The sequence below is a fragment of the Diceros bicornis genome, chromosome 7 (assembly GCF_020826845.1).
Source record: "Diceros bicornis minor isolate mBicDic1 chromosome 7, mDicBic1.mat.cur, whole genome shotgun sequence".
NCBI lineage: Eukaryota > Metazoa > Chordata > Mammalia > Perissodactyla > Rhinocerotidae > Diceros > Diceros bicornis.
The window spans coordinates 75,580,925-75,606,272 of record NC_080746.1 but is presented as its reverse complement, the minus strand read 5'-3'; the positions used below and the strand labels follow the sequence as shown (position 1 = coordinate 75,606,272).

At 44.7% G+C, this 25,348-nt stretch overlaps 1 protein-coding gene across 3 annotated transcripts in view; it reads left to right on the top strand.

The window, feature by feature from the left end:
• SERGEF (secretion regulating guanine nucleotide exchange factor) overlaps nucleotides 1–25,348 on the top strand; it is a 205,914-nt gene that overhangs the window by 110,490 nt on the left and 70,076 nt on the right. For all 3 annotated transcript variants that reach the window (XM_058546083.1, XM_058546081.1, XM_058546084.1), the window contains one exon: nucleotides 10,543–10,579. In XM_058546083.1, coding sequence (XP_058402066.1) covers nucleotides 10,543–10,579 — 37 coding nt within the window. The remainder of the gene's footprint in view (nucleotides 1–10,542; nucleotides 10,580–25,348) is intronic.

The window sequence follows — 25,348 nt, the reverse complement described above, 5'->3', positions numbered from 1 at the left end:
CCAATCTGTTTATCCACTGACTCGAATTCCAGACATCTGAAGGATCATCTAGTCGCCAAATTCAACCATTACCTACAGAGCTCAAAGCATTTATGAGTCCCTGGTAAGGAGCTGAGGAAATTCAGAGATAAATTCAGTGTCATCCACCTAGCATTTCCTGAGAACCCACTCTGTGTCGGGCTCTGAGCCAAGAGCTGTGGGAGGTACACAGATGAGTGACTTCAACAAACATCTGATTAAGACCTACTATGTGCAGGGCACTGTGCACGGCCCTGAGGAAAGAGATTAATGAGACACAGTCCTCACACTTAAAGTTATAATCTGTATAATGTGGGAAGAGACAGACACGAGAACCACTTAATAATAAGTGGAATAAGTGCTGTTTCTATAGCAGGGCCCAGAGGAGGGAGCAATTACTTCTGAAGTGGCCTGCCGCTTACTAGCTGTGTGCTTTTAGTCAAGGTATTTAACCACTCTATTCCTCAGTTCATCTATTCAATGAAGATATGATGAGTTAATTCACAGAAAGTGACTAGAATCATTCCAGGGATTTAGTAGTCAAATGTCTGCAATCCTTTTCCGTCTCCTTTTCTGCTCTCTCCCTCCTCCTCAAGGATGAGTGAAGGTTACCCTGAACTGAGGGGACAGCGTGAGCCAGGCATGATGAGGAGTGGGGTGCTGGGATGCTGTGTAGGGGTCTGATGATGCTGGAATGCAAGTATTTGTGGTTAATTCTACTGGTGAAAGAGGCTAGAGAACCACACTATGTCCAGACCATGGAGGATCTTTGATACCAGACAAAGGAGTGTGGGCTTGGGCAATGGGGAGTCAAATAATCCACGTGTACTTTAGGAAGCAAGCAAGCCTCCTTCATGCCTCTTCTCAGATGTACCCCCACAGATAACCACTGCTCTATACTTTCACCGTAGATTGGTTTTGCTTGTGTAAATTTTTTAACTTTTTATTTAGAAATAATTTCAAATGTGTGGAAGAGTTGCAAGAATCATATAAAGAACTCTCCAAGTCCTTTACCCAGACACAGCATGTATTTACTTTTACCACATTTGTGTACATTTGTGGTGTACATTTGTGTCCTCTCTCTCTCTCTTTTCTGGAAATTTGACATTGATAGAATACTGTTATCTAATCTACAGAGCATCTTCATATTTCTCCAGTTGTCTCAATGATATCTTTGATGGCAATTTTTCACTTTGATCCAAAGTCCAATCCAGGATCATATATTGCATTTAGTTGTCACATCTTTTTGCTTCCTTTAATCTAGAATAGCTTTTCTTTATCTTTTATGACTGATATTTCTTAAGAGTACAGGACAGTTGTTTTGTATAATGGCCCTCAATTTGGTTTTATCTGATTTTTCCTCATGATTAGATTTCACTTAAGCATTTCTGGCAAGAATACTAAATAAGTAATGTTGTGTCTTTAATGCATTGCATGAAGAGCACCTGATGTCAGTTTATCTCATTATTAGTGATGCTAACTTAGAGCACTTGGGTAAGGTGGTGTCCACCTCCTTTCTCTGCTGCAAAGTTACCATTTCTCCTTTGTAATTAAGAAGTAATCTGTGAAGAGATACTTTGAGACTATGTAAATATCCTGTTCCTCTTCAGATTTTTGCCCAGTATTTTTAACATCTATTAATGATTCTTGCTTGAATTAACTATTACTATGCAAAATTATTTTCTTGCCCAGTTATTCCTTTTACATTTATTATTTTTGACATTGTACTATAAGGAAGAGCTTTCCCTGCTCCCCTATTGTTTTTATTATTCAGTATGTATTTATGATGTTTTATTCTATTCAATGAATTATAATCTACTACTGTCATTATTCATTTTGATGCTCAAATTCTCCCTGATTTAGCCAGTGGGAGACCCTTCAGGTTGGCTCCTGTATCCTTTTGACATGTCCCTGTCATTCTTTGATCACTTCCCTACTTCCTGGTGCAAATAGATGTTCCAGGCTCAAATTGTTCTTTCCCCATCCCAACCCTGGAATCAGCCATTTCTCCAAGGAGCTCTGATTCCTCTTAGTCGAATAGTATTTGAAGGCCAAGATTGGTGCACCAAGTGAAGTCATTGCTGCTCGAGTGTCACTGCTTCTATGCAATTGCATATTGGTTTAACTCAACCTGTGTGTGTATGTATAAAACTGCGAGTTCACAGTGATATCTCTAATTCTAATCCAGTGTCCGCAGGGTTCCTCATTGCCATCCCTCATTCCATATTTGTGTTTTCGTCATCTGCAGTGAAAACTCCAGTTCCCAACAACATTAATATATTTTCTCATTTGCACAGTCCTACAGTACATATAAAATACTTTCAGAATTGATACATGCATACTACTATGAAAAAAAAAGAATCCACTAAATAGAGATTTTTTTACAGCTCTTTTTGTTTTTAAACATAAATTATTTAGTCAAAGTGCTATGTTTAAAAGTTACTAGGATTGGTTCTTTTTTCCCCTTCAGAACGGTTATATTATTTATTTGAAATAAGTTTTGCATGTTTTTGAGCTTCATGTAAATAGAGTCATGCAATATTTAGTCTTCTGTGTCTGGTTTCTTCTGTTCACCTTTATTCTTGAAGATTTATCCATGTTGTGAATAACTAGGTTTTTTTTCCATTGTTATAAAGTATTGTGACTATACCACACTTAATCCATTCTACTGATGATGAATATTTGGGTAATTTTATGTTTTTATTTATTATGATTAAAGCTGCTATGAACATTTTTGAACATGTCTTTTGATGGAAGTAAGGTATCATTTATTTTGGGTACTTGGGTCTCGTGGCATGTATATATATGTATTTGTGTATGTGTGTGTATGTGTTTAGCTTTACTAGGTACTGTCAAACAGTTTTTCAAATCAGTTGTTGAATTTACATTCCTGCCAGCAATGTAAGAGAGTTCCAGTTATTCCACATCCTCACCAGCACTTCGTATTGGCTGTCTTTTTTCATTTCAGCCTTTCTTGGCTATTAGGGCAAGGGTTAAATTTTTTTGAGAAGCATGCTGTAGGATGTTTGGCTGGCCTGAATCTATTAATTGCCTGTCTTTGAGTTTGGTTGGCCAGCTCACATGGTTCCACCTGTTCTCAGGGGTATAGGTAACTTAATGGTTTGCCTTTACTGAAATCCAGATGCATTGTTGTTAGGCGCTTTTAGTCTGCAAGGATCAGAGGTACTCTTGGGTTACTTTCATATTGTAAGGAAGGGCATGAGTAAGGAAAACAGGTGAAGCAAATGCCTCATAAAAGAACAACTGGAAGGTCATTTAGAACACAAGGTACTCAAACATCGAGACCTTCTTGAGCCCTCAGCAGTAAAATCTAGAACTCTCACATCCTAGTGACTTAGCTACTCTTCTCTACTGTGACTGTTCTGCTGCTTCTGACTCTTCTGCCTATAGCTTCTCCTTATATTAACCTTTCTTGTGTCTATGTCTTCCAGCTACTGCCCCAGTAGCTGGAAGTAGTCCCCAACTCGAGGACTCACTCCCTACAACCCTTTTCAGGCAGAATTTTCACATTAAGCCACCTCACAGACTGTGGCCAGTCTATGCAGTAGCCCACTTTGGGACAAGTGTCCATCTATAGTCCAAATAGGTGTGCCCACAGGAAGGAGGAACACATAGTATTACCTTGGCAATTCAGGAGAAATTAATTCCCTTAGAAGGGCACTATGGGAAAAGCAAGCATACTGAGTGCCTGACTAGTTTAATTGTGTGTTATATTCTAATTATTGTGTATATCATATTCTAATTCAGTAGACACTTCTCAAGTTCTCTCCTTATGTGCCAATAGAATAACTATTGAAAAAGGAAATGAACCTAATGAGCCTATGCCAGTTCCTAATGCTTATAGTTTCCTTTTATATGTTCTCAAATTATATATTTTATATGTTCTGGAAGTGTATCTGCAGAACAGGGTCAAGCTCAAAGTGAATTTTATTCCGCAGATGTTGGGTGGAGGGTGGTGAAAGGGTTTAGGATGTATGAGATATGCCTGTTGTTATTATCCCATCTTTAAAATGGTGTGATGAAGGATGAGGGAACTGAAGGCCAGAGAGGCAAAGAGATTTGCCCAAGGTCACATGACCAGGAAGTGGCAGGGCCAGGACTCAAACCTAGGGCCTCTGGTTCCGTAACCAGAGCACTCTCTGCTACCTCCCACTGACTGTGGAGACATGCCCTACACCCATGCCCAAATTATTAACAGTACAAAGGAGGTTTGATGAAGCAAACTACGGCCAAGGCAAGTGGTAGGATCTGAAAGAAGGCAGACCTCCTTGGGGCTGAAGATGATCTGGGAGGTTCCTTAAGGCACTGGGTTTTGAACTGGGCCTTGTAGGGCTGGTCAAGTTTAGAGTGGTATAGAGAAGGGAGAATGGTGCCAATAAAGGTACAAAAAGGTACAAAAGTGGGGAAACAGATTTTCCAGGGACAGAGAAGAGACTCGTGTTGCTGGGTTAGTGGGTTTAGGTAGGAAAAGAGTGAGAGATCTAGTGTGGTAGGAAGTTAGGAGGCTTTGTGACTATGACAACTTAAACAAATTTTTTAAAAAAAGCAGATCATGACATGATGGAGAGAAGAAAGCTTGAAGTCATTTAGGTGTCTCTTAAAAGAGTCCAGGCTGGAGTGAAAAGGACTGAACGAAGACAGTAGCAGCTGGAAATCAAGACATAGATTTGAGAGTCTTTGAGAAGGCAGAATTAACAGGATGGCGACAGAGTAGGAGGGAGATAAAGAGTCAGAGACCTGTCTGTCACTTGAGATTTGAGCTGTAGTGACCATGGCAGTCTGGTCCCAGTATGTGAAGAGGAGGGGCAGTAATGTGCAGTGGTTAAGCTTACAGGCTTTGGATGTATAGCCCAGTGTTTCCTGGGACTAGTGATTGAACTCCTCTGAGTGTGTTTGCTGACCTGTTGAGTTGGAAGACAGATTTCCACTTCTCAGGGTAGCTGTGAGGAGGCGAAGCTTTGCAGGTAAAGTGAAATTCTATAATGTCACATGCCTGGCATCCAGGCATATACCAAATTTTAGCTCTCTTCCTCCCCACCCCAGCCTCTCCGTTTGAGGAGATAGTTGAACCCAGTTTAAGCCTCATTTTCTTAGGTATATAACGTGCTTTGAAAAAAGGAACTGGCTTTACAAGAGAGGATGACTTCTTGCACCCTGGACTTGGAGGCAGAGGACAAATGGAGCCTCTGGGCCTGGAGGTCTCACCTTGATCTCCTTTGACATGGAGGCTTCAGTCAAAAATTCAAGCCCTCACACAGGGAGCTAAAGGTATCCTTCTGAGGCTAGCTGCTTCCAGAAGAAGCAAGCAACTGTGCTGACTCTGTGCTGTCGCCATGGGCTCCATTTGGGGCTATGTCTGAGGCTAGGGGTAAAACCCTGTTGGCTGACTGCGGTTTGCCTGTAAAACGTGCCCAGCCCCGCAGCCCTGCTTGTCTAACAGGTTTGGAAACTGGTTGTCTCCCCGGAGTTCTACACACATGGCAACTCGGTTTGGGCGGAGTTCCAGCAAAGGCTGCACTGAGGCGCCCATTCCCTTCCCCCGTAACCCCGGGCCGGCAGGAGCCTGCCATTGTGGAGCTGCTCCCAGCACGCACCTGGGGCGGCTGTGCCCACCGAGGACTCTCGGTGAGGTCGGAGCCCCGGCTTCGAATCCATCCTCCGAGTCCGGGAATGGCCGCCCCTCCCTCGGCCGTCACGTGCCTCCCTGAGTGCCTCGTTGCCATAGCATCCGCGGCGCCCAGGCCCATTGGTACGGGCGGGAACCAATCAGCAGGCCCTGCGGGCTCCGCGCTGTCGCAGGATGGCCCCCCCCCGGCTGGCAGCGGCTCTAGGGAAGGAGAGGGCCGTCCCTGGCCTGTGGTGGGACTGGCCTCAGCCGGCTTCCTCTCCTTGGCGTCTCAGGGCTTTTTCCCCTGAGTCCTGCTCGCACCCCGCCCCACTCTGTTTTCTCACCCTAATTTCTTCTGATTCAGAGTTGAACAGTCTGGTAGAGTTCCCTGCCAGTGAGGTGATAGCTTCCACGGGGAGAGCAGAGGACAAAGCTTTGTTGCCATTTTACAGCCATTTCCCTCAAGAAAAAGGCCTGGAGCGGTTCTTGATCTTTCCAGAAGTGGGCGCTCCTAGGCCCAGGAAGATGTTGTTTGGGCCCTGTAAGCATAGGGCCCTCCCTGCTTGTAAGATCCCTTGATAATTGACACAGCGTTGCCAGATGTAAGGAGATGGGTGGGCGGTTTATTTCCATCCTATATGTGAAGGGGAAGGGTTAAAACAGTTGGGAGGACATAAAGGCTGAATCTGAGTGTCAAAGAATCCTGCACCTCCAGCAGCTGTAAGTCACTGGGCAAGTTACCTTACGTCTCTGGACCCCAGTTGTCTCATTTATAAGGCAGTTGTAACAAAAGAATCTCTCTCTTAGGTGTGGTATAAGTTTAAATGAGATAATACAAGCAAAGCAGTTAGCCAGGTGCCTGGCCATAAGCACTCAGTGGGGCCAGTCAGCTGTTTTTAGAAATGGTACAGTGTACTGCTGAGAACTGAAGGGCTCATGTCAACACTTGGCAAATATTTTCATGTTAATCTAATTTTGCTTATTCGTTTAGTTATTCGTTCATTTAACCCATTAATACATTCAGCATATATTCACTAGGCATCTATTACCAGTCTGTTCTTGCCCCAGCTCATCCCCATCCAGCTGTATTTAGTGGGATGCAGCCCCCAGGGAATCCCTGTGCACCTCCCTTCATGAGAACTGATGGGGTCTCGCCTGGCAGGACAGTTGCTGGGAGATCTCATCCCTGTGGCGGTTGGAGATTTGGAAATTGTTTTCTGCAGCTCTGCCTCCTCAGGCTGGATGCCTGAACAGAGCAGACCTTCTGGTATTTGAGCAGTGCTGACTCAGGACAGCTTTCCACAGCCGCTTCTGTTCCCCACCCCTCACCCTTGGGCAGATGTGCCCCTCTTCTCTTGAAGTCCCCAACCAACAAGCTGGAACTGCTTTCTCTGTAGTGGGACTCTGTCTCCTAGCACTGACCTCTGTAGCTGGTCCACTGTGCTTTGCTGTGCTCGAGTTTCTGGAACAATCCTGTGCTTTTGATACCCTATTATCTTTACTCTCTTTTCCTGTAGTACTGTTCCCTTTCTGCCCACGTTGTGCATCTCAGTGTCTGTCTCCAGTTGGCTGGAGTGGCCACACCACTACTCACATTTGTTTTGGGATCATCCAACTTCTCTGGGCCCCTTACCTTTGTACTCCTCTCTTTCCCCCCGCTTCATGCCCTGCACGTGGGCTGTGTGGCAGAGACACTACTGGGCAGGCACTCTGCTGGCTGTCTGAGGGACGGAAGTGCCTGACACATGCACAGTTCACGAATAGACATCTCGTGTGTGATCAAGGCCATGATGCATAATGCTGTGGGAGTAGCCAGGGAGGAGCAGCTGGTCTGCCTTGAGAAGTCAGGGCTCACTTTACCAGGAGGTGATATCTGAGCAATCTCGAAGGATTTAGCTAGGTAGACAGTGGGAGAAAGGGAATTCCAGTCAAGTAGAATAACATGCATAAAAGCCTGAAATCGCATGGTGTTCTTAGAGAAAATGCAATGTGGTGTGAATGGAAAAGGGAACTATGTTATTTGGGGTTGAGGGTTCGTGAGGAGCAGAGGGAGGAAATGAGGCCTGAAAGGTAACCAGAGGCCTACTCATAAGGGCCTTGTAAGCTGTACTGTGTCGTTTAGACTTTACCCTCCCTCGCTGGGAACCTGGGAAGGGTTTTATATAGGGGCATGACATGGTCAGATTTATGTGTAAGAAAGGGGAGATGCACGGCTGTGAGGAGATGGATTGTCTCATTTGTCCTCTAGCAATTTGGTAAGGCAGACGGGACAGATACTGTTATCTACTTTTTACACCTGAGAACACTGAGGCCCAAGAGGTTAAATACCTTGCCAGAGGTCTCGGAGCCGGAAAGCAGAGGACCTAGGATTCACCTGGCTTCCTGGCTCTGAATCTCTTTCTCCCGGGCACACTGCCATTGTTCACAGAGTCTTCTAGAAAGCTGCCTGCAGCTGGGCAGTGGGTAGATGCTGACAGGAGCAATATGAAGCAAATGATCATTGATAGAATCTTGTCGAAAGAGTGTAGCACTGGGATTTTATGGCCTGTGGTGTTCAGTCTCCTGACCTCTATGCCAATGCGCGGACAGCAAAGAAGCAGTGGGGAGCTTGGAGCTTCAAGCTCTACATTGCCTTGACAAAATCCATCCATCACTGTCTCGCTCATTAATTCAGTGCAGCATCTGCTGCCTGATACTGGCATTTGTCAGTGGCTTGTTGCTGTAAGCCCCTGGTGCTCAAGGTTGGTCAGCTCTGCAGGCTGCAGCCCCAGGATGAACCCTGGCAGTCAGAGGCAGGCCCTTTTTCTGTCTGCATTTTGTAAAATGATATAACTTTATTTTTGAAAAACAGAGGTAACATGATGTAGCAGAACAGAACATGAGTTTGGCAATCAGGCAGACCTGGGTTTTCTTTCTGCTGCTGCCACGTAGCCATCTGTGCAAGTTATTCAGCATGTGTGAGCCTCAGTTTCCTTATCGCTGCAGTGAGCAAAGGCACACCTACCTGAAAAGATTGTTGTGATGACTAGGACGTGGACATGTTTATAAAGTGCCTTGGTGTGGTGCCTGGCGCCTATGAGTCCTCCATATATGGTGGCTTTAATTCCTGCTCCTGTTGGTGCCACCACCACCACCACCACTGCTATCACCACAGTTAAAGAATATTTGAAAAAGAGAGAGTAGAAGAAAAAAACATCTTCTGCTGTGTGTATGGCCCTGGGTGGGGCATGGTGGGACCCCTCACATAAATCAGCTACAGAGCCTGCCTCAGAGACTAGACAACCTGGAAATACTTACTGGAGTAGATTATGCAAGTGCCTGTTTGCCAGACACTGTCAGAGCCCATCTGAGTGTGGGTGGCCCTCTCCCCTGTGGAAGCCGGGATCTGGAAGCGCCACTTTTACAAAGAAAAAAGCCTCGGAAGCCTTGCTGCCCCTTCTCACCCACCTGTGTGTTGTTTCGCCTCCAATGCTCAAATGTCTTTTGAACCTGTTGCCTTGACTGTCAGGGGCCTGTGCTGATTACCTGTGAATGTCACTTGCAAGTGGTTTTCCCTGGGAAAGAGTGAGACGCTATAGCATCAAGAAAGGAACTGTGTGAGAATCAGAGTGTCTCTAGTCTTAGTTTTGACACATCGAGGCAAGTTCCTTCCTCTTCCCAAGCCTCAGTTTTTCTCCTCGTGATGTGGAAAGATTGGACCAGAGGGTCTGCAGGGCCTTCCAGCACGGACATTCCGGGAGTACCTGAGGTCTTCCTCTTCCAGGAGCTGAAGTGAGCATCCTGGTAAAGGTCACAGGATGCTTCTCCTGAGTCTCGAGCTCCTTTAATTCATGCCTGAGGAACTGTTCACACTTTCACATTCCCAGTCACTTCCTCTTGGTAGCAGTTGGGACGTGCAGAGACTGAAAGGCAAGTGTCTCTCACTGGGTGAAAACGCTGGATTCAAAGCCCCAAATGGTTGTCTTGTATGTATTAGGTATTTGTTCTTTTATGTACTTACTCTGTTCTTTCATTCATTCTCTCAGTTAGCAGATGTTAACTGAGTGCCAGGCCTTGTACAATCCATCTGTGCAATACAGAGGTGAATAAGACTCAGCCCTGTTCTCGAGACACATGCAGTCTGGTGAGGAGACAGGAAGACTGTAAAAGGCAGCATGGTAGTTGCTACAATGTGGGTACGAACAGGTTGTGTAATGAGAGGAGTGCTTCAGTCTGCCTAGAAGCAACAGCAAAGGAATCTCAGTGGACACTTTGAGATTTTAAGGATGAGTAGAAGTTTTCTAGGTAGCCAGTCAAGGAGAGGGCATTCTAGCAGAGGAACAGCATATGCAAAGGCCCAGAGGTGTGAGAGAACATGTCGTGTTCAGAGAACTGGAGATAGTTTGTGTGGCTGGAAGGTAAAAGGGAGAATGAGCAGATGAGGAAAAGTCAAGATTTCTCCTCAGATAAGTCTGTTTCCACTGAATTCTTTATTTTATCAGTCCAGATGAGAGCGATAGTCTTCTTGGTTCAGTTTTCAAAAACTGTCATTTATATTGCTTAATATTTCCATTTTTATGGTAACACATGCTCATTATAGAAAGTTTGCAAAGTACGAAAAAGTAGAAAGAAGAAAAGATTTTAAAAAAATCACTCATTGTTTCACTTACTAAAGACAAATACTTGAACGTCTTGGTGTATTTCCACTGAGTGTTTTTTTCCAATTTTTATATAGTTGTGAGTGTAATGTAATTATAGTCTTAACTTTTGTGTATGGTACCCTCTACTACGTTCTCAAATTTTCCAAAAATGGATGTTAGTGTCATTAAAAAAACAACTGTGATCATAAAATATACTAGCTGAAGTATCTATACATAGTCTTTCTCTAATATAACTTATTTTCTTTCTTTTTACAGGTCTCTTGTGGCTCAGAGCATAATCTGGCAGTGATTAGTAAGTAATTAGTGTAATGATAACTGTGTTTATTCTGAAACTCATGTAGCAGAATTGGAGAAGACTCTTTGTTACTAAAGGCCAGGGTGCGTGCGTGTGTGTGTGTATGTGTTGAGGGGAGATTCTGGGAAATGGAAGTCTAGGTTGACCAAGGTTTTACTAGAAGCCCCTTTCCTAAAAATGTCAATCCACATCATTGAGCATCTTTTTAAGGTGCCTGAGCTGGCCTCTCTGCCTCAGAAAGTGGCATTTGAGGATATTAAAGATCTTACAGGCTGGGAGCATCATGTATAGAAAGCCAGACATAAAAGAGGAAGAGGATCGGGCTGCTCCTGGTTCTTTGAGTAAATCCCTTACACCAAGTTCTTTCCTCTTGGTTGGCTCTTTCTTTGGAAATATGGGGCTCTGCTCACTGCCTTGTATCTCGTGGCACTCAGGAACTCCCAGTTGAAGCCAAGCCTCTGATTAATTGAGGTTTCCTCTTAGTTGACTCTGGATGACCAAGGTTCTCTGTCTTTATAATCAGGCCTATGAGTACTTCCTTCTAGAAACCTTCTCATTGCTTCCACAGGTAGACTCAGTCTCCATCTCACAGTCCATTGAAGGGACAACATGTGGGGCCTCATTGCCCGAGTTCGGTGCAGGCTTCCACTCACCAGCTGTGTGAACTTGGATGAGGTGCTTAGCCCCTCGATGCCTCGTTTCCTCATCTGAGCCCAGAAGAGGGGAGGGCAGTGGTGCCTGCCTCACAGGCTGGTGTGAGGGTTAGAGGAGTCAGTACATGTAGAGCACTGGGAGCAGCACTCAGCTCCTAGTAAGAGGTTTAGAAGTGTTGGATCTTATTATCTGATATCATTAGTTCAAATAATTGCCCTCCTCTGGGGTTAAAACAGAAAACCAAGGTTCCCTCCCACTCTGATATTTTACGACTCTGTTACAACCCCATTTCTACCTGCTTTGTGTCAGTGGTTTCTCTTCCTGTCTACTTCTCTCTCCCAGCCTCTGACTCTCAGCTTCTGAAGGGCAAGGCCCTGTGTTTTCTTTTTGTTTCCTGCCTGTGTGCAGGACCCAGAACAGTGCCTGGCGCTCAGCAGAGACTTAGTACCGTTTTCTGGATTGAACTGGACTGGCTCTGCTGCCTGGGGTGGCAGCAGTTTGAAGCACTACTTGGCAGGCCCGAACGTGATGTGCAAGGAGGCAGAGGAGGTCGGCTGCCAGCCAGCGGGGTTGGGGAGGGGGGGTAGGAAAGGGGGCTGGAGTCAGAGAAGGAGTGAGAAAATGTAACAGCAAACCTGCATGCTTTGCAGCAATGCCAGATACTTTATAGTAGAACTGCTCCAGCCTGGGTGTAATCAAGACAAGCTAATCAAAGAATCAGAGGCAGTGCCTAGGATGTTGCTGCTGCTGCTGTCACTGGACTGGGATAGAGGTTGGCTTCTTCTGGGCTCAGCACAAAGAAGAAGATCCAGGCATCTAAATACATGAAAGAACAAAATCCAGATGAAGGAGGGAGCCAGAGTTAGCAGGATGGCAGGCCGAGCTGACAGAGGCAGCCTAGGGCTGTAGAAAGAGCATGGACTCTGCAGGCAGATGGCCTTGGTTCAAACTGACTCCATCTCTGTGTGAGCTTCCGTTTTTTCCCTCATCTTTGTAATGAGGATAATTCCACCTTGCAGGATTGATATTGTGAGGATTAGGTGAGATAATGTATGTGAATTACCTGGGATATAGGGGCTGCATAAGAAATATGTATATATTTGTAATTCTCTTTGTTTCTTATTTCTCTTGGTCAGGATGAGGAGAAAGGAGAATCACTTGTTAGTGTAACTGTTCTAGTGAAGTAATGCTTAGTTGGGAGAGGAAATGATAACGTTCTGGAAAGGTGTGTCCTTGTCACCCAGTCAGGAAAACATCAGAGGCAGTGGAGGAGCAGGGCATGCTGGTCAACTCCTTGAGGGCAGGCCTGTCGTTTTCCATTTTGTCCTCAGTGCCTGGGGCCTGGCTCAAGTCTGCTGAATGAATGGTTCCGGAGTCAGGAGAGGTGGACCCCATCACAGGGCTCCGGACATATCTGCCTGCCTGCGTGTGAGCTGGGAGCACAGGCTCCCCACCCCTCAAGGAAGGGGGCCCTCAGTGGGTGCCCTGCAGGGTGCAAGCTGTGCAACAGGAAGCGACAAGAAGCTGCCTGCCAGCCCTGGCAGGAGGCCAGCAGGAGGGAGACAAGCTGGAAGAGAGTTCCTACCAGCTTAAAGCCTGCTTCTCACAGCCAGCTCCTCCCGCAACCCTTCTCCATTGCCCACTTTCCATGGATTTCTCTGCCTTCACTCTCATTGCCCGAGAGCCAGCCCCTCGATACCTGGCGCTGGGTCCCAGATGTGATAGGCACGAAATAGTTATAGAATACACTAGAACGGAATATAAAGAAGTCAAACTTTGCTCCAGGGTAGAAGCAGCCTTAATGTCTAATGAATGTGCAACAGACAAATCAAACTGGAAGGGGAGGTGAAATAGAGACGGGTGGGAGGACATAATTCAGGACCTACTCTGTCTTAGAATGGACACAACTCCACAAAGTGTATTTATTTCTTGCACCCACTTTATGGAAAAGACAGCTGAGACTCTGAGGTTAAACAGGTTGCCCAGGGCTAAGTAGCAGTAAGTGGTAGAACTGTCTACCTGACTTCCAAGACTGCTCATTCGACCCTCTCATATCCTAGGGGCCAGAGGCAAGATGGGTAGTGGTTAAGAAGAGCACAGGCCCTGGGGTCAGATGGCCTGGATTTAAGTCCTGGCTCCTCCACTTAAGAGCTGTATAACCTTGTATAACTGGCTCAACCTCTCTGTGTCTTGATCGCCTCATTTAGAATATCGTATTATTGACCTCATAGGGTTGTTATGCAATGTGCTAACTGTGCCTGTCACAGAAGTAAATGTTCAATAAATGTTAGCTGGTATTATTGTTATTATTATTATTATACATATAAGGTCTTAAAGGAAGGGAGGAATTGTTAGATAACTATAAGAGGGCCTGAGGTTCAGGATGGAAATCTCAGAAGCTAGAGAAGGAAAGATCTTCCCCACCCAGGATGTCACGGTCCAGGGCAGGATGTCAGCATAGCTGCAGAATGGATTTATAAACTGGAGCCTGGGGACCCCAGTCTGGGGGATCTGCTAGCCCAGACTTGTTCCAGGTCAGGATTCTGCTATCCACTGTCCTGGACAAGGACTCAGGACCTGATGTCCAGCCTGAGGTGAGCTCCACAGCAGCCGTTTTGCAGGTTTCTTAGGGGATCAGAATAATTCTACTCTGCTACTTCGTTTGCTTCCAGGTTTCTTTTCTTCCTTTTCTTTTGCGACGCGGTTTGTTCTTTCCCTAGTTTTCCAGTGAAGTTTCTCTTGACATGTTGTGTTTGCTGCCAGGCACTGCCATGACTGGACAGGATGGTGAGGTGGTGTGATGTCCTGCTCTAGACAAAGGAGGAACTGCTGGAGCTGAGCGCTGAGAAACTCGAGTGACAATCAGGAAGGAGAGCGCAGAAGCCATTGGCCTGGCTGGCCTGGCCCCTCTCTAGCTGTGTGCCTTGTATAGTCACTCTGCCTCACTGAGCCTGATTCCTCATCTGTGAAGTCAACGCACCCCGAAAGCTGTTCTTCCGAATGGCATAGGTGTGTCGGGTGCCTGCCACATTACAGGTGCTCAGCAGGTGCTCGCTCACTTGGCAAGTGTGCTAGTTTGCATCCTTTGTTTCTTTCTTCCTTTCCACCCAGTATTTCCCTCCACATCTGACAGAGCTGGCTGGCTGGCTGGCTCCCGTTCGTGAGTGTGGACTGAGGTCAGGGAGGTGAGAGGAGGGCATGTGGCCACCACTTGCACAGGAGGTCCCTGCCTGCCAGAGGCAGGCTCCCCAGGCCCAGCTCCGTCTTGGGCCCTCACCTCCATGTCTGGCTGAGCTGGCTCCAGCTGGTTTGCTTCCCCCAGGAGCAGCTTATTTTGGCTTGAATGGGCAATTTGTTTGCCTTCTCTCCTGATGTGCAGTTGTTCAGCCTTCCCTTCCTGCAGAGAAAAAAGAGCTGACTGCATTTCCTCTCTCCCTGCTCCACACGGACCCTTGGAAAGAATTTTATTGGTGGCCTTTTCCTGGAGCACTCAGGCTCGCCAGACAGGAGTTGTGAAAGGGTTAGATATTTGGCAGGAAACTGTGGTGCCTCCTCCTCCTCCAAGCACAGCCAGCTCTTTTACCAAATTGCAGCTATAATCAATGTGAGGATTTTTTTTTTCATTTCACTGATGATTTCCAATTGTTGAACCGTTGTACCTTTGTAGTCTGTGTGGCACATCCTCTGACCTTGGCCTGAAGCCCATCGAACAGGGTTGTGTAAGAATTTAATAGAGAAAACTGTCTTTTTGACACTGGCTCTTCCTCCGAGAGGCAATACCTCCAAACCCCAGGGCCTTGTGGAGAGCTTAGAGGCAAGTACAGGCTTGTGTGGTCCTCTGCACAGTGAGATAGGCAAAGCAGCAAAGTGACGGGGTGGCACTGTTGTTAACCCCATTTTCTAGATGAGGGAAGCTGGGGCTTAGGCTGAGCAGTTTGCCCCATCCTGGTGAGAGGGGCAGGAGGAACCTGTGTCAGGCCTTTAACCCAGGCCTCTAACTTAAGAGCCTGTGGTCTATGACCTGCTGCTGCCTTCCTGCAGACCAGTGACAGTGGCCTGTTTTCAAGGCCACCAGATAAGATTATTTCCTCTCTTCATTCCAGTGTTTAGTTCTCCTTCGTGTTGGCAACTCCTTCTGTACATCTAGGCTGTCTCCTGCTTCAGATTAAGCAGTTTTCTGCATAATAACCAGATAAAATAGTGAAATTGATGACATTGTTTTGGAAAACCACCCGTTTTAGGATTCTTCTTCCCCCTTCCATTCTCCCTCACCTCTTTAAAAAAATTAACTTATTTCATTTTTTAATAACTAATATATGTACATGATTTAAAACTTAATAAAGCATAAAAAGATTTAAAATGAAAAACCTCCCTCCTGCCCTGTGCCCTATCTGTCCAGTGCCCCCAAACCTTTCCACTACGTGTGCAGCTAATGCCTGTTATTAGTTTCTTCTGTATTCTTCTAGTTTCTTTTTGCATATATTAAGTCAATACTAAAATATATTTTTATCCTCTCCTTTTGCATAAAGGATAGTATACTGTACACATTTTTTAGTGTTTTTTCTTTCAACAGTTTATCTGGGAGATCTTTCCAGATCAATATAAAAGGCTTCCTAGTTTATTACAGCTACATAATATTCCAGTATACCTGTGTACCATGATTTATTTAACCGTATCCTATTGATGGACATTTAGGTCATTTCCAGTCTTTTACTATTACAAGTAATGATGTAGTGAATAACCTTGTATATATGTTATTTCAAGTGTGGGAGAGTGTAGTTGTAGGATAAATTTTTAGAAGTAAAGTTATTGTATCAGAGAATAAGTGTAGGGGCTGGCCCGGTGGCGTAGCAGTTAAGTGCACATGCTCCACTGCGGTGGCCCGGGGTTCGCAGGTTCAGATCCCGGTCATGGACCGATGCACTGCTTGTCAAGCCATGCTGTGGTGGCGTCCCATATAAAGTAGAGGAAGATGGGCATGGATGTTAGCCCAGGGCCGATCTTCCTCGGCAAAAAGAGGAGGATTGGCAACGGATGTTAGCTCAGGGCTAATCTTCCTCACAAAATAAAAAAATAAATGTATTTGTTATTTTGCAAGATACTGGGAAATTGCCTCCATAAGAATTATACCATTTTTCACTCCCACCAGCAATGTATGAATTCCTGTTTCTGCAGCCTCCCTAATGTAATGTGTTAAGAAACTTTTGGAGTTTTGCCAATCTGATAGGTGAAAAACTACTCAGGGTGGTTTTTGTTTATTTTACTTTTAAGTTTGAAATACAATATATAGTAGTCCTCCCTTATCCATGGATTTGCTTTCCACAGTTTCAGTTACCTGCAGTAAACCATGCTCTGAAAATATTAAATGGAAAATTCCAGACATAGACAATTCATAAGTTTTAAATTACATGCTGTTCTGAGTAGCATGATGAAATCTCATGCCATGCGCTCTGTCCTGCCTGGGACATGAATCATCCCTTTGTCCAGCGGATCCATACTGTATATGCTACCCACCCTTTAGTCACTTAGTAGCCGTCTTGGTTATCAGATCAACTGTCGTGGTATCGCAGTGTTCAAGTCACCCTTATTTTACTTAATAATGGTCCCAAAGCACAAGGTGGTGATGCTGGCAATTTGGATATGCCACAGAGAAGCCATAAAATGCTTCCTTTAAGTAAAAAAGTAGAAGTTCTTGACTTAATAAGGAAAGAAAAAAAATCATATTCTGAGGTTGCTAAGATCTACAGTAACTTTTATTATAGTATATTGTTATAATTGTTATATTTTATTATTATTGTTATTAATCTCTTACTGTGCCTAATTTATAAATTAAACTTTATACTAGGTATGTATGTATAGGAAAAAAACATAGTATATATAGGACTCAGTACTGTCTGTGGTTTCAGGCATCCACTGGGGAGCTTGGAATGTATCCCCTGGGGATAAGGGGGGACTACTGTATATGCAGTAAGGTGCCCAAACTGAAACTAAGGTTCAGTTTGATGAGTTTTTCCGTATGTGTGTACCTAAGAAACCACATCCAGAACAAGATAGAGAACATTTCCAGCACCCCGGAAAGCTAGAAACCCCTTCTCAGTCAATACCCCACCCCCAGAGGTAACTGTGATTCTGACTTCTGTCTCCAGAGATGAGTTTGGCTGTGCTTGAACTTCATATAAATAGTGTGACACAGTTGTACTCTTTTGTGTTTGGCTTTTTTTGTCCAACACATTGTGTCTATAAGAATCATCCATTTTGTGTGTAGCAATGGTTCTTTTTTATTGATCAGTAATATTCCACTGTGTGAATATACCACAACTTATCCGTTTAACTGTTGAACATTTGGGTTTCCAGTTTGAGCGTTGTGAATAAAGCTGCCATGAACATTCTTATACATGCCTTTTGGTAAACATATATATTTATTTCTCTTGGGTGTGTAACTAAGAGTAGGAGTCCTAGGTCCTATGTATAGCATTAGTAAATACTGCTCAACAGTCTTCCAAAATAGGTGTACCAGTTTATACTAATCCCGTTAGCAATATAGGAGAGTTCCAGTTGTGCCACATCCTTGCCAGGTATTTTCAGTCTCGTTGATTTAAGCCATTCTGCTGAGTATGTGGTGTGGAATCTCGCTGTGATTTTAATTTGCTTTTCCCTGGTAACCAGTGACTTCGATCACCTTTTCATATGCTTGTAGGCCACATGGGTAGCTTCTTTTGTGAAGTGCAAAGTCATAAATGCAAAAAACTTTAAGTCTTTGCCTGTTGTTTTAAAGTGGGTTTTATCTCTTTTTCCTAATGATTTGTAGACATCCTTTATCTTACAGATTCAAGTCCTTTTTTGGACATATGTATTGCAAATGTCTTCTCCTAGTCAGTGGCTTGCTCTTTTGCTCTCTTAATGATGTCTTTCTTGAATAGATATTCTTAATTTTAAGGAAGTCTAGCTTCTCAACCTTTTCTTTAATGGTTTGAGGTATTTGTGTCCTATTTAAAACATTTGTGCTTACTCAAAGATCATGAAAATATTCTCCTGTATGTTCTTCTTGAAACTTTATTTTGCCTTTTGTATTTAGACTGAAAATCCATCTCAAATTAGTTAAACAAACAAACATTGCTCCACAACCATTTATTGAAAAGTTCCTCCTTTCCCCATTGAATTTTAGAGGCTCCTTTGTTGTAAATCAAGAGATGGCATATATGTGTGAGTCTGTTTTTGGACTCTCTCTTCTCTTTCATTAGTTTATTTTTCTATTTGCATGCTAGAACCACACCATCCTTTTTTTTTTTCTTTGAGGAAGGTTAGCCCTGAGCTAATGTCTGTTGCCAGTCCTCCTCTTTTTTTGCTGAGGAACATTGGCCCTGGGCTAACATCCGTGCCCATCTTCCTCTACTTTATATGGGACACCGCCACAGCATGGCTTGACAAGCGGTGCGTCGGTCCACGCCAGGGATCTGAACCTGCGAACCCCGGGCCACTGAAGCGAAGCGTGTGTACTTAACTGCTACACCACCGGGCCGGCCCCAGAACCACACCATCTTGATTACTGTAGCTTTATAATAAATCTCCATATCTGGTATTGTAAGCCCTCCAACTTTGCTCTTCTTTAAGATTATTGTGGCTTTTCTAATCTCTGTCTAGTTTTAGTTACTATGAATGAAAGTTGAGCATCTTTTCTTATGTTTAAGAGTATTTTCTTCTTTATAAAGCGTTTTTCCCTACCTGTATTAGTTTTTCATTGCTGTTTTAACAAATTACCACAAAATTAGTGACTTAAAACAACACAAATGTATTATCTTAGAGCTTGAGGGTTTCACTGAGCTAAAATCTGGGTGTGAGCAGATTTCATTCCTTTCTGGAGGCTTTAGGGAGAGTCTGTTTTCTTGCCTTTTCCAGCTTCTAGAGGCTGCTTGTATTCCTTGACTTGTGGCCCCCTTCCATCTTCAAAGCAGCAATGGCTGGTCGAGGCTTTCTCACATCATACTCTGAAACTGGCTCTTCTGCCTCCCTCTTCCACATTTAAGAATCCTTGTGATTACATGCAGCTCACTCAGATAAGCCAGCATAATCTCCCTATTTTAAGGTTAGCTGGTTAGCAAACTGAATTTCATCTACTACCTCAGTTCTCCTTTGCCATATAACATAACGTTCATAGGCTCTAGGAATTAGGACTTCTGGAGGCCATTATCCTGCCTACCACAATATCCTTTGCCCTTTTTTCCAATTAGATTGTTGGTCTTTTTCTAATAAATTTCTAGGAGCTCTTTACATATCAGGGAGATTAGACCTTTGTCTGTGGTATGAATTGCAAATATATTTTCCCAGCTTTTTGTCTTTGGCTTTGGTGTTTTTGTTTATTTTGTCCTGTTTTTGCATGCAACTTTTTCTTTCACCGTAGGTGAAATTTATCAGTCTTTTCCTGTATGGCTTCTTGATTTTGAGTTAGAGAAGCCTTCCCCACTCCCCTCATATTTTATTTTAGTATTTTTATGGTTTTATTTTTTACGTGTAAATCTTTAAGCCATTTGGAATTTATCCTGCTATACAATGTCAGGTGTGAATTCAACTTCGTTATTTCTCCAGATGGCTACCCAATTGTCTCAACACTGTTTATTGAATTCTCTTTCTTTGGCTGCCTTCCTGGGTCCCATTGCTACCAGAGCTGCCCTAAGGCATAAAGAGAGGCAGTGACTTACCCAAGATTGCCCAGCTAGTCAGTGGCAGAGCTCAGACAGGAGCTGGTGGCTGGTTCTCAAGGAGCCTTCCCAAGTGGTTGTGATCTCCTGGGCAGTTTCCTAAGCAGAGGACTACTAAGGTGGGGCAGCCTCTTTCAGTTCCCCTGGTTCTCAGTGCTCTGTCCCAGGTCCTGCTTTGCTCAGCTCCAGAGCTGATAAATTTGTTGCTGGTATCACACCTGGCCACTGGAGGCACCATATTTTCTTCCCTACCAGGCCAGAAATGTGATAAGACCTTTTGCATTCAGGAGAGATGTTTCACAATCAATACAGAGTTGTTTCTACAGACGGTTGGTTATCGTTCGAGTCACATTTCTTTTTTTTTTTTTTTAAAGATTTTATTTATTCATTTTTTCCCCCCAAAGCCCCAGTAGACAGTTGTATGTCATAGGTTCACATCCTTCCAGTTGCTGTACGTGGGACTCGGCCTCGGGTTGGACGGAGAAGTGGTGCCCTGGGGCGTGCCTGGGATCCGAACCCGGGCCGCCAGCATCAGAGCGCGCGCACTTAACCGCTAAGCCACGGAGCCGGCCCCTCGAGTCACATTTCTGTCATTTGTTTTCAAGGCATAGCCTCCCATCACAAAGCGTGCCTTTTTAGCTTTCAATAAAGGTGGATTTTTTTCACTATTATCCCTAAGGAAGCAATGTTTATGTCACTCCACAGGCGTCATCATATATGAGACCACAGGTGAGGGTGCCAGGCTGTCAAGGAGGCTCACATACTTCCTAAATTACTCACTCTCTCATGCCAGCTTTTTTGGCACAAGATTGACCACTATGCTCTAGGACAATGCCCTGGTCCTTTTAGGGTTGCTTACAGTGGCAAAAACTGCAGTCGTGATCCACTGCACTTGTTTACAAACACTCAGGAGGCTTGGGGCCTTGCGAAGGTAAATCTAACTGAGGTGAACTCAAGGTAAAAAATACGAAGAGTGAGAGTAAACTAGAGGCAGCCTTTCCCAGTGGAAGGGCTGGGCTCTGGTCCCAGCTCTGTCTGCCCCTAACTCTCTGGGTGATCCTGGGCAGTCAGTTTCCCTCTCCAGGCCTTACGATCCCCATCTGAGAAATGTTTCTAAAGTCTGCTGCACCGCGCAAGTCTGTCTTCATGTCCACAGACGGCGTTGTACGTCTTAACAGACCCAAACTGTCTACCTTTGCCTTGCAGGCAGTAGGTGCTTCACATGTTTGTTAAATACTAAATGAATGTTACATACAGTATTTTCCTCCCTCCCTCCCTTCAGTTAGTTGGAGGCTGACATGTAGCATTCTGGATGCTGTGGAGGAGTACAGCAAATGGTTGTTACCGTGGAGCTCACATTTAATGGGAAAGAGGGCTATGAATTAAGCCTGGCACATAATATGTACTTAATAAATGAATGAACAAATGAATGAATGCAAAGCAGAGAGTGATAATTAGAAGAAAGAGTGAAGAGGAGGGAATGACTAACTTTGGAAATCCTCATGGAAGAGGCGTGGAGGAAGTGGTAAGGAGGATGGTGTGCTGAAGGATCAACATGAGCAAAGGAAAGGAAGGCTTCACGGTGTGAATCGTGGTTGAGGGACGAGTGGTCAACCAGCAAGTGGAGGAAGGGTAAGGAGGATGGTATGCTTGAGTGGAGGAAGGGTAAGGAGGATGGTGTGCTGAAGGATCAACGTGAGCAAAGGAAAGGAAGCCTTTACAGTGTGAATCGTGGTTGAGGGACAAGTGGTCAACCAGCAAGACAGCGGAGAGTCAGCTGCAGTCAAGTCTCCAGGGGCAGGCTGAGGGGATTTGACTTTATTGAATAGACAGTTTGGAGCCATTAGAGGTTATTTCGGAAGACACTTCAGTAGTTGACAATTACGGAAGATAAAAGCCTTTAAAAAAAAAAAAAAAAGATAATGCCTTTTTACAGAATAAAAGAGAACTGACAGGAGTTGGGTACCTACTCAGTCCTGGCACCATTCTGAGCATTTTACATGTATCATTTCATTTAGTCATCGCCATGCAAGGCAGAAAGTAGACAGATAAGAACTGTCCCTGTTTTCCATGTGGGAAAATGGAGACGCAGAGAGGTGGAGCCCAGGGTTCAGACTAATATCTGCTGACTCTGAGGTCTGCACTTACCCCTTATCACACTACCTCCCTGCAGAGGTCAGGCTTCCGCGTAATTAGCGTATCAAGCGAGCTAACAGCATGCAGGTGACCTTGGAAGACAGGAAGAAGCAACAGCACAGTTAGTACTGATAGTACCTGTCCGGAGGGTCTGAGGCAGCCCCTATCTTATTGTCTCTCCTCAGAGCATAGCACCTATGTGTGACATGAGGCAGCTTTGACAGTGGCCAAGCAGTCAGGCCCAGGAGCCTGCTCTGTCCTTCCTTAGACAGGAGCAAGCTTCCTGAGCCTGGGCAGTACCATGGTATCTCCCTGTGAATGCCTGGACTCACAGTGTTGCCCCTGAGCACCCACAGGCCTTGGCTTGCACTGGTGCCTCTCAATACCATTACCCAATGGCTGCTGTCCCTGCTGCCTCTTGCCTCAGTGGAATCCCCTCTTCCTCCTGGGTGCACCTAACGCCCTTAAATGCAGAATAGCTGTGACTGTTCATTCCAAAGTGCTCTCACTGGGCAGGGCTTCAGCAACGTTCTGTTTGCCCAGTTGGCCATTCATGGATTTATTCATTTATTAAGAGGCTGCACTATGTAGTAGAAGGAGCCCGCCAAGGGACCTGAGTACAAGGCTAGCTGCTATCATGTTGGGCAGGCCACTTTCCTTCCCTGGGCCTCCTTTTCTTTATGGATAGAATCAGAGAGTTGTAAAAGTCAATCTTTGAGGTTTCTTCCAGCTTCAGCACTTTCTGAGGCTGTGTTTTGTTCATCCATAAATTCATGCCTTCACCATAACGTGGGATTAGGCAATGCTCCTCAGCAGCACAAGAATGATGCCGCTGACCTTTGGCCCTCAGCACACTGGGTGTCGTGATCTAAGGTCTGATCATCTCCACTAGGCGTGGCTCCTGAATGCCCATCAAACTCGTTCGTCTGGACTCTGCCCCGTCCTAGTTGTAACTCCAGGCCCAGCCCAAGGCCAGTCCCTCCCTCTGCCCGTGGCAGCCAGGAGTCTGACTTGGTGAGGAAGCTCCCCAGTGCAGCCTTCGTGTGGCATGCATGCATATGTCAGGAGCCTCTTATGTGTGCTCACGGCTTCACGGGGCACAAGGCCCTTCAGCTCGTCCATCTCCTGTCACTGTCACAGTAACTCTGAAGTTCTCAGGGAAAGTTCAGTCCCTGTCGTACAAATGAGGAAACGCAGCCTCAGAAAGGTTGCATGCTTTGCCCCAAGCAGCATAATGTAGTAAGGAGCCCGAGGCCTTGGAGTTAGAAAGTCGTGGGTTCCAGTTCTGGCTCTGCTGCTTAATATCTGTGTGACCATGGGCAAGTGCTCCCCTCTCTGAACTGTGGGTTTCTTATCTCTGAAGATGGAGATAGTAACAGCTTCTGTAAATGCTTGTCGTTGGAGTGAATTGTGTGGTTTATGGAAAGCTCTTGGCACAGAGTAGGTGCTCGGCATGTCTGTTTCTGACTCCAGTGCTCTTCTGGTGTTTCACTTTGCTTCCCGTATGGCCCTTTTTGTCGTCTCTCTTGCTCCCCTACTAAGTCAATCCCACAGACATATGTTAATGAAAATACTCTTCCTGTGTACCCAGCACAAAGCTAGGCCTGTGGAGGGGGTGAGAGGACATAGGAGATGGCCCCTGTACTCCCTTTGCTTATTGCCTGGCTGGTGTGTGTGTTGGAGCAGAGAGGGTCTAGTCTTCACTCCTGAAACAGAGCCAAGGTGATCTGACCATGAAATGGAGTGCTAGTGACCTCTCCTTCCTCCTCAGGGAACTTACAGCGTGGCATGCGCCAGGCTAAGCTCTTACCTGTGTTATCCCACTCAGCTCTTATATACTCTTGCACACTCTATTTATGTGTGTATTTCACATACACTTACGTACACTATAACATGGAACCTTGTTTTACAGGTAAGAAAAATGAGGCTCAGAAAAGTTAAACATTTTGTCTTAAGATCTTATGACTAAATTTTGTGGGAATGTTTACAGTGTTTATTTGAACTAGATTATCTGACTCTGGAGCATGCACTTTCTTTGTTATTACAGAATAGTATATGTACATAATTAAAGAGTAAAAAAATGACGGAAGGCTTAATAATGGCAGCTTCTGCCTCACCTTTTCCCACTCCCTGGGCCCCTTCCCAGAGCCAGCCGTTTTGAGTCATTTTCAGGTATTTACCTCTATATTTCTAAATCAAATGCTTAAGATATCAATTTTAAATAAAATAAATTTTATCTGTTTATTTCTTAATGTAAATAAAAATTTAATTATCTTACACCACCACCTCCGTGTCCTCTTCCTCCGTCCTCCCGACGGTTAAATCATGAGTCCATTATTATGACCAGTGTAGATGCTGGTCTCACTGCTGAGCCAAGTAGTGTACGTTTTCTTTTCCTGGAGTTAAAGTTGCCTGATTTTTTCCCTTTTGATTGATTTTCTATATACTAATCACTAATTCTTCCCAAATACCCCCAAACCCATCTGTAAAACACCTCTCCATACTCTTTTGGGCATGGTCAATACATCAACTCTGTTAGCTGTCACCCCAACCCCTCCAGAGCCCCGCCCTCCTGTTCCCCTCAGAAGTGGTTATGTTGGCTGGCACAGTGTTACCCGGTGAGTTCTCCTTACATTCTCCTGTGTCAAATCCCTGCTTCACCTGCTCCCTGTCTTCCTCCTCCTTTACATTAGTCTCTCATTTTGGTGGAGAACGTGTTTCAGTAGCTTCCTAGGAAAGAGTAGTTGAAGATAAATTTTTTGATTCCTTGAATTTCTGAAAATATGTTTACTCTGTTTTCACACTTGATTAATAGCGTAGCTGTGTGTAGGATTCTAGGTTGGAAATCCTTTTCCTTCTGACTTTTGGAGGCATTTTTCCATTGTCTTCTAGTTTCTAGTGTTAGTATTGAGAAGTCTGCTGTTTTTTCTAATTCCTGTTCCTTGGTATGTCACTAGGGTTTTCTCCCTCTTTGAAACTTTTAGAAGCTTCTCTTTATCTTCAGTGTTTTGAAGTTTTATGAAGATGTGCCTTGGTGTGGGTCTTCTTTTATTCATTGTCCTAGTGTTAGTGAGCCCTCTCAATCTGGGGGCTATGCCCTTCAGTTCTGGGAAATTTTTCTTGAAATATTTCTTTGATAATTTTTTCCTTATTTTTCTCTATTTTCACTGTCTAGGACTTCTACTAGATATATATTGAATCTCCTGGACTGATCTTCTAATTTCCTTAGCTTTCTTTCCTCTTGGACATGTTGTTGCTTTTTGATTACTTTTTGGGAAAT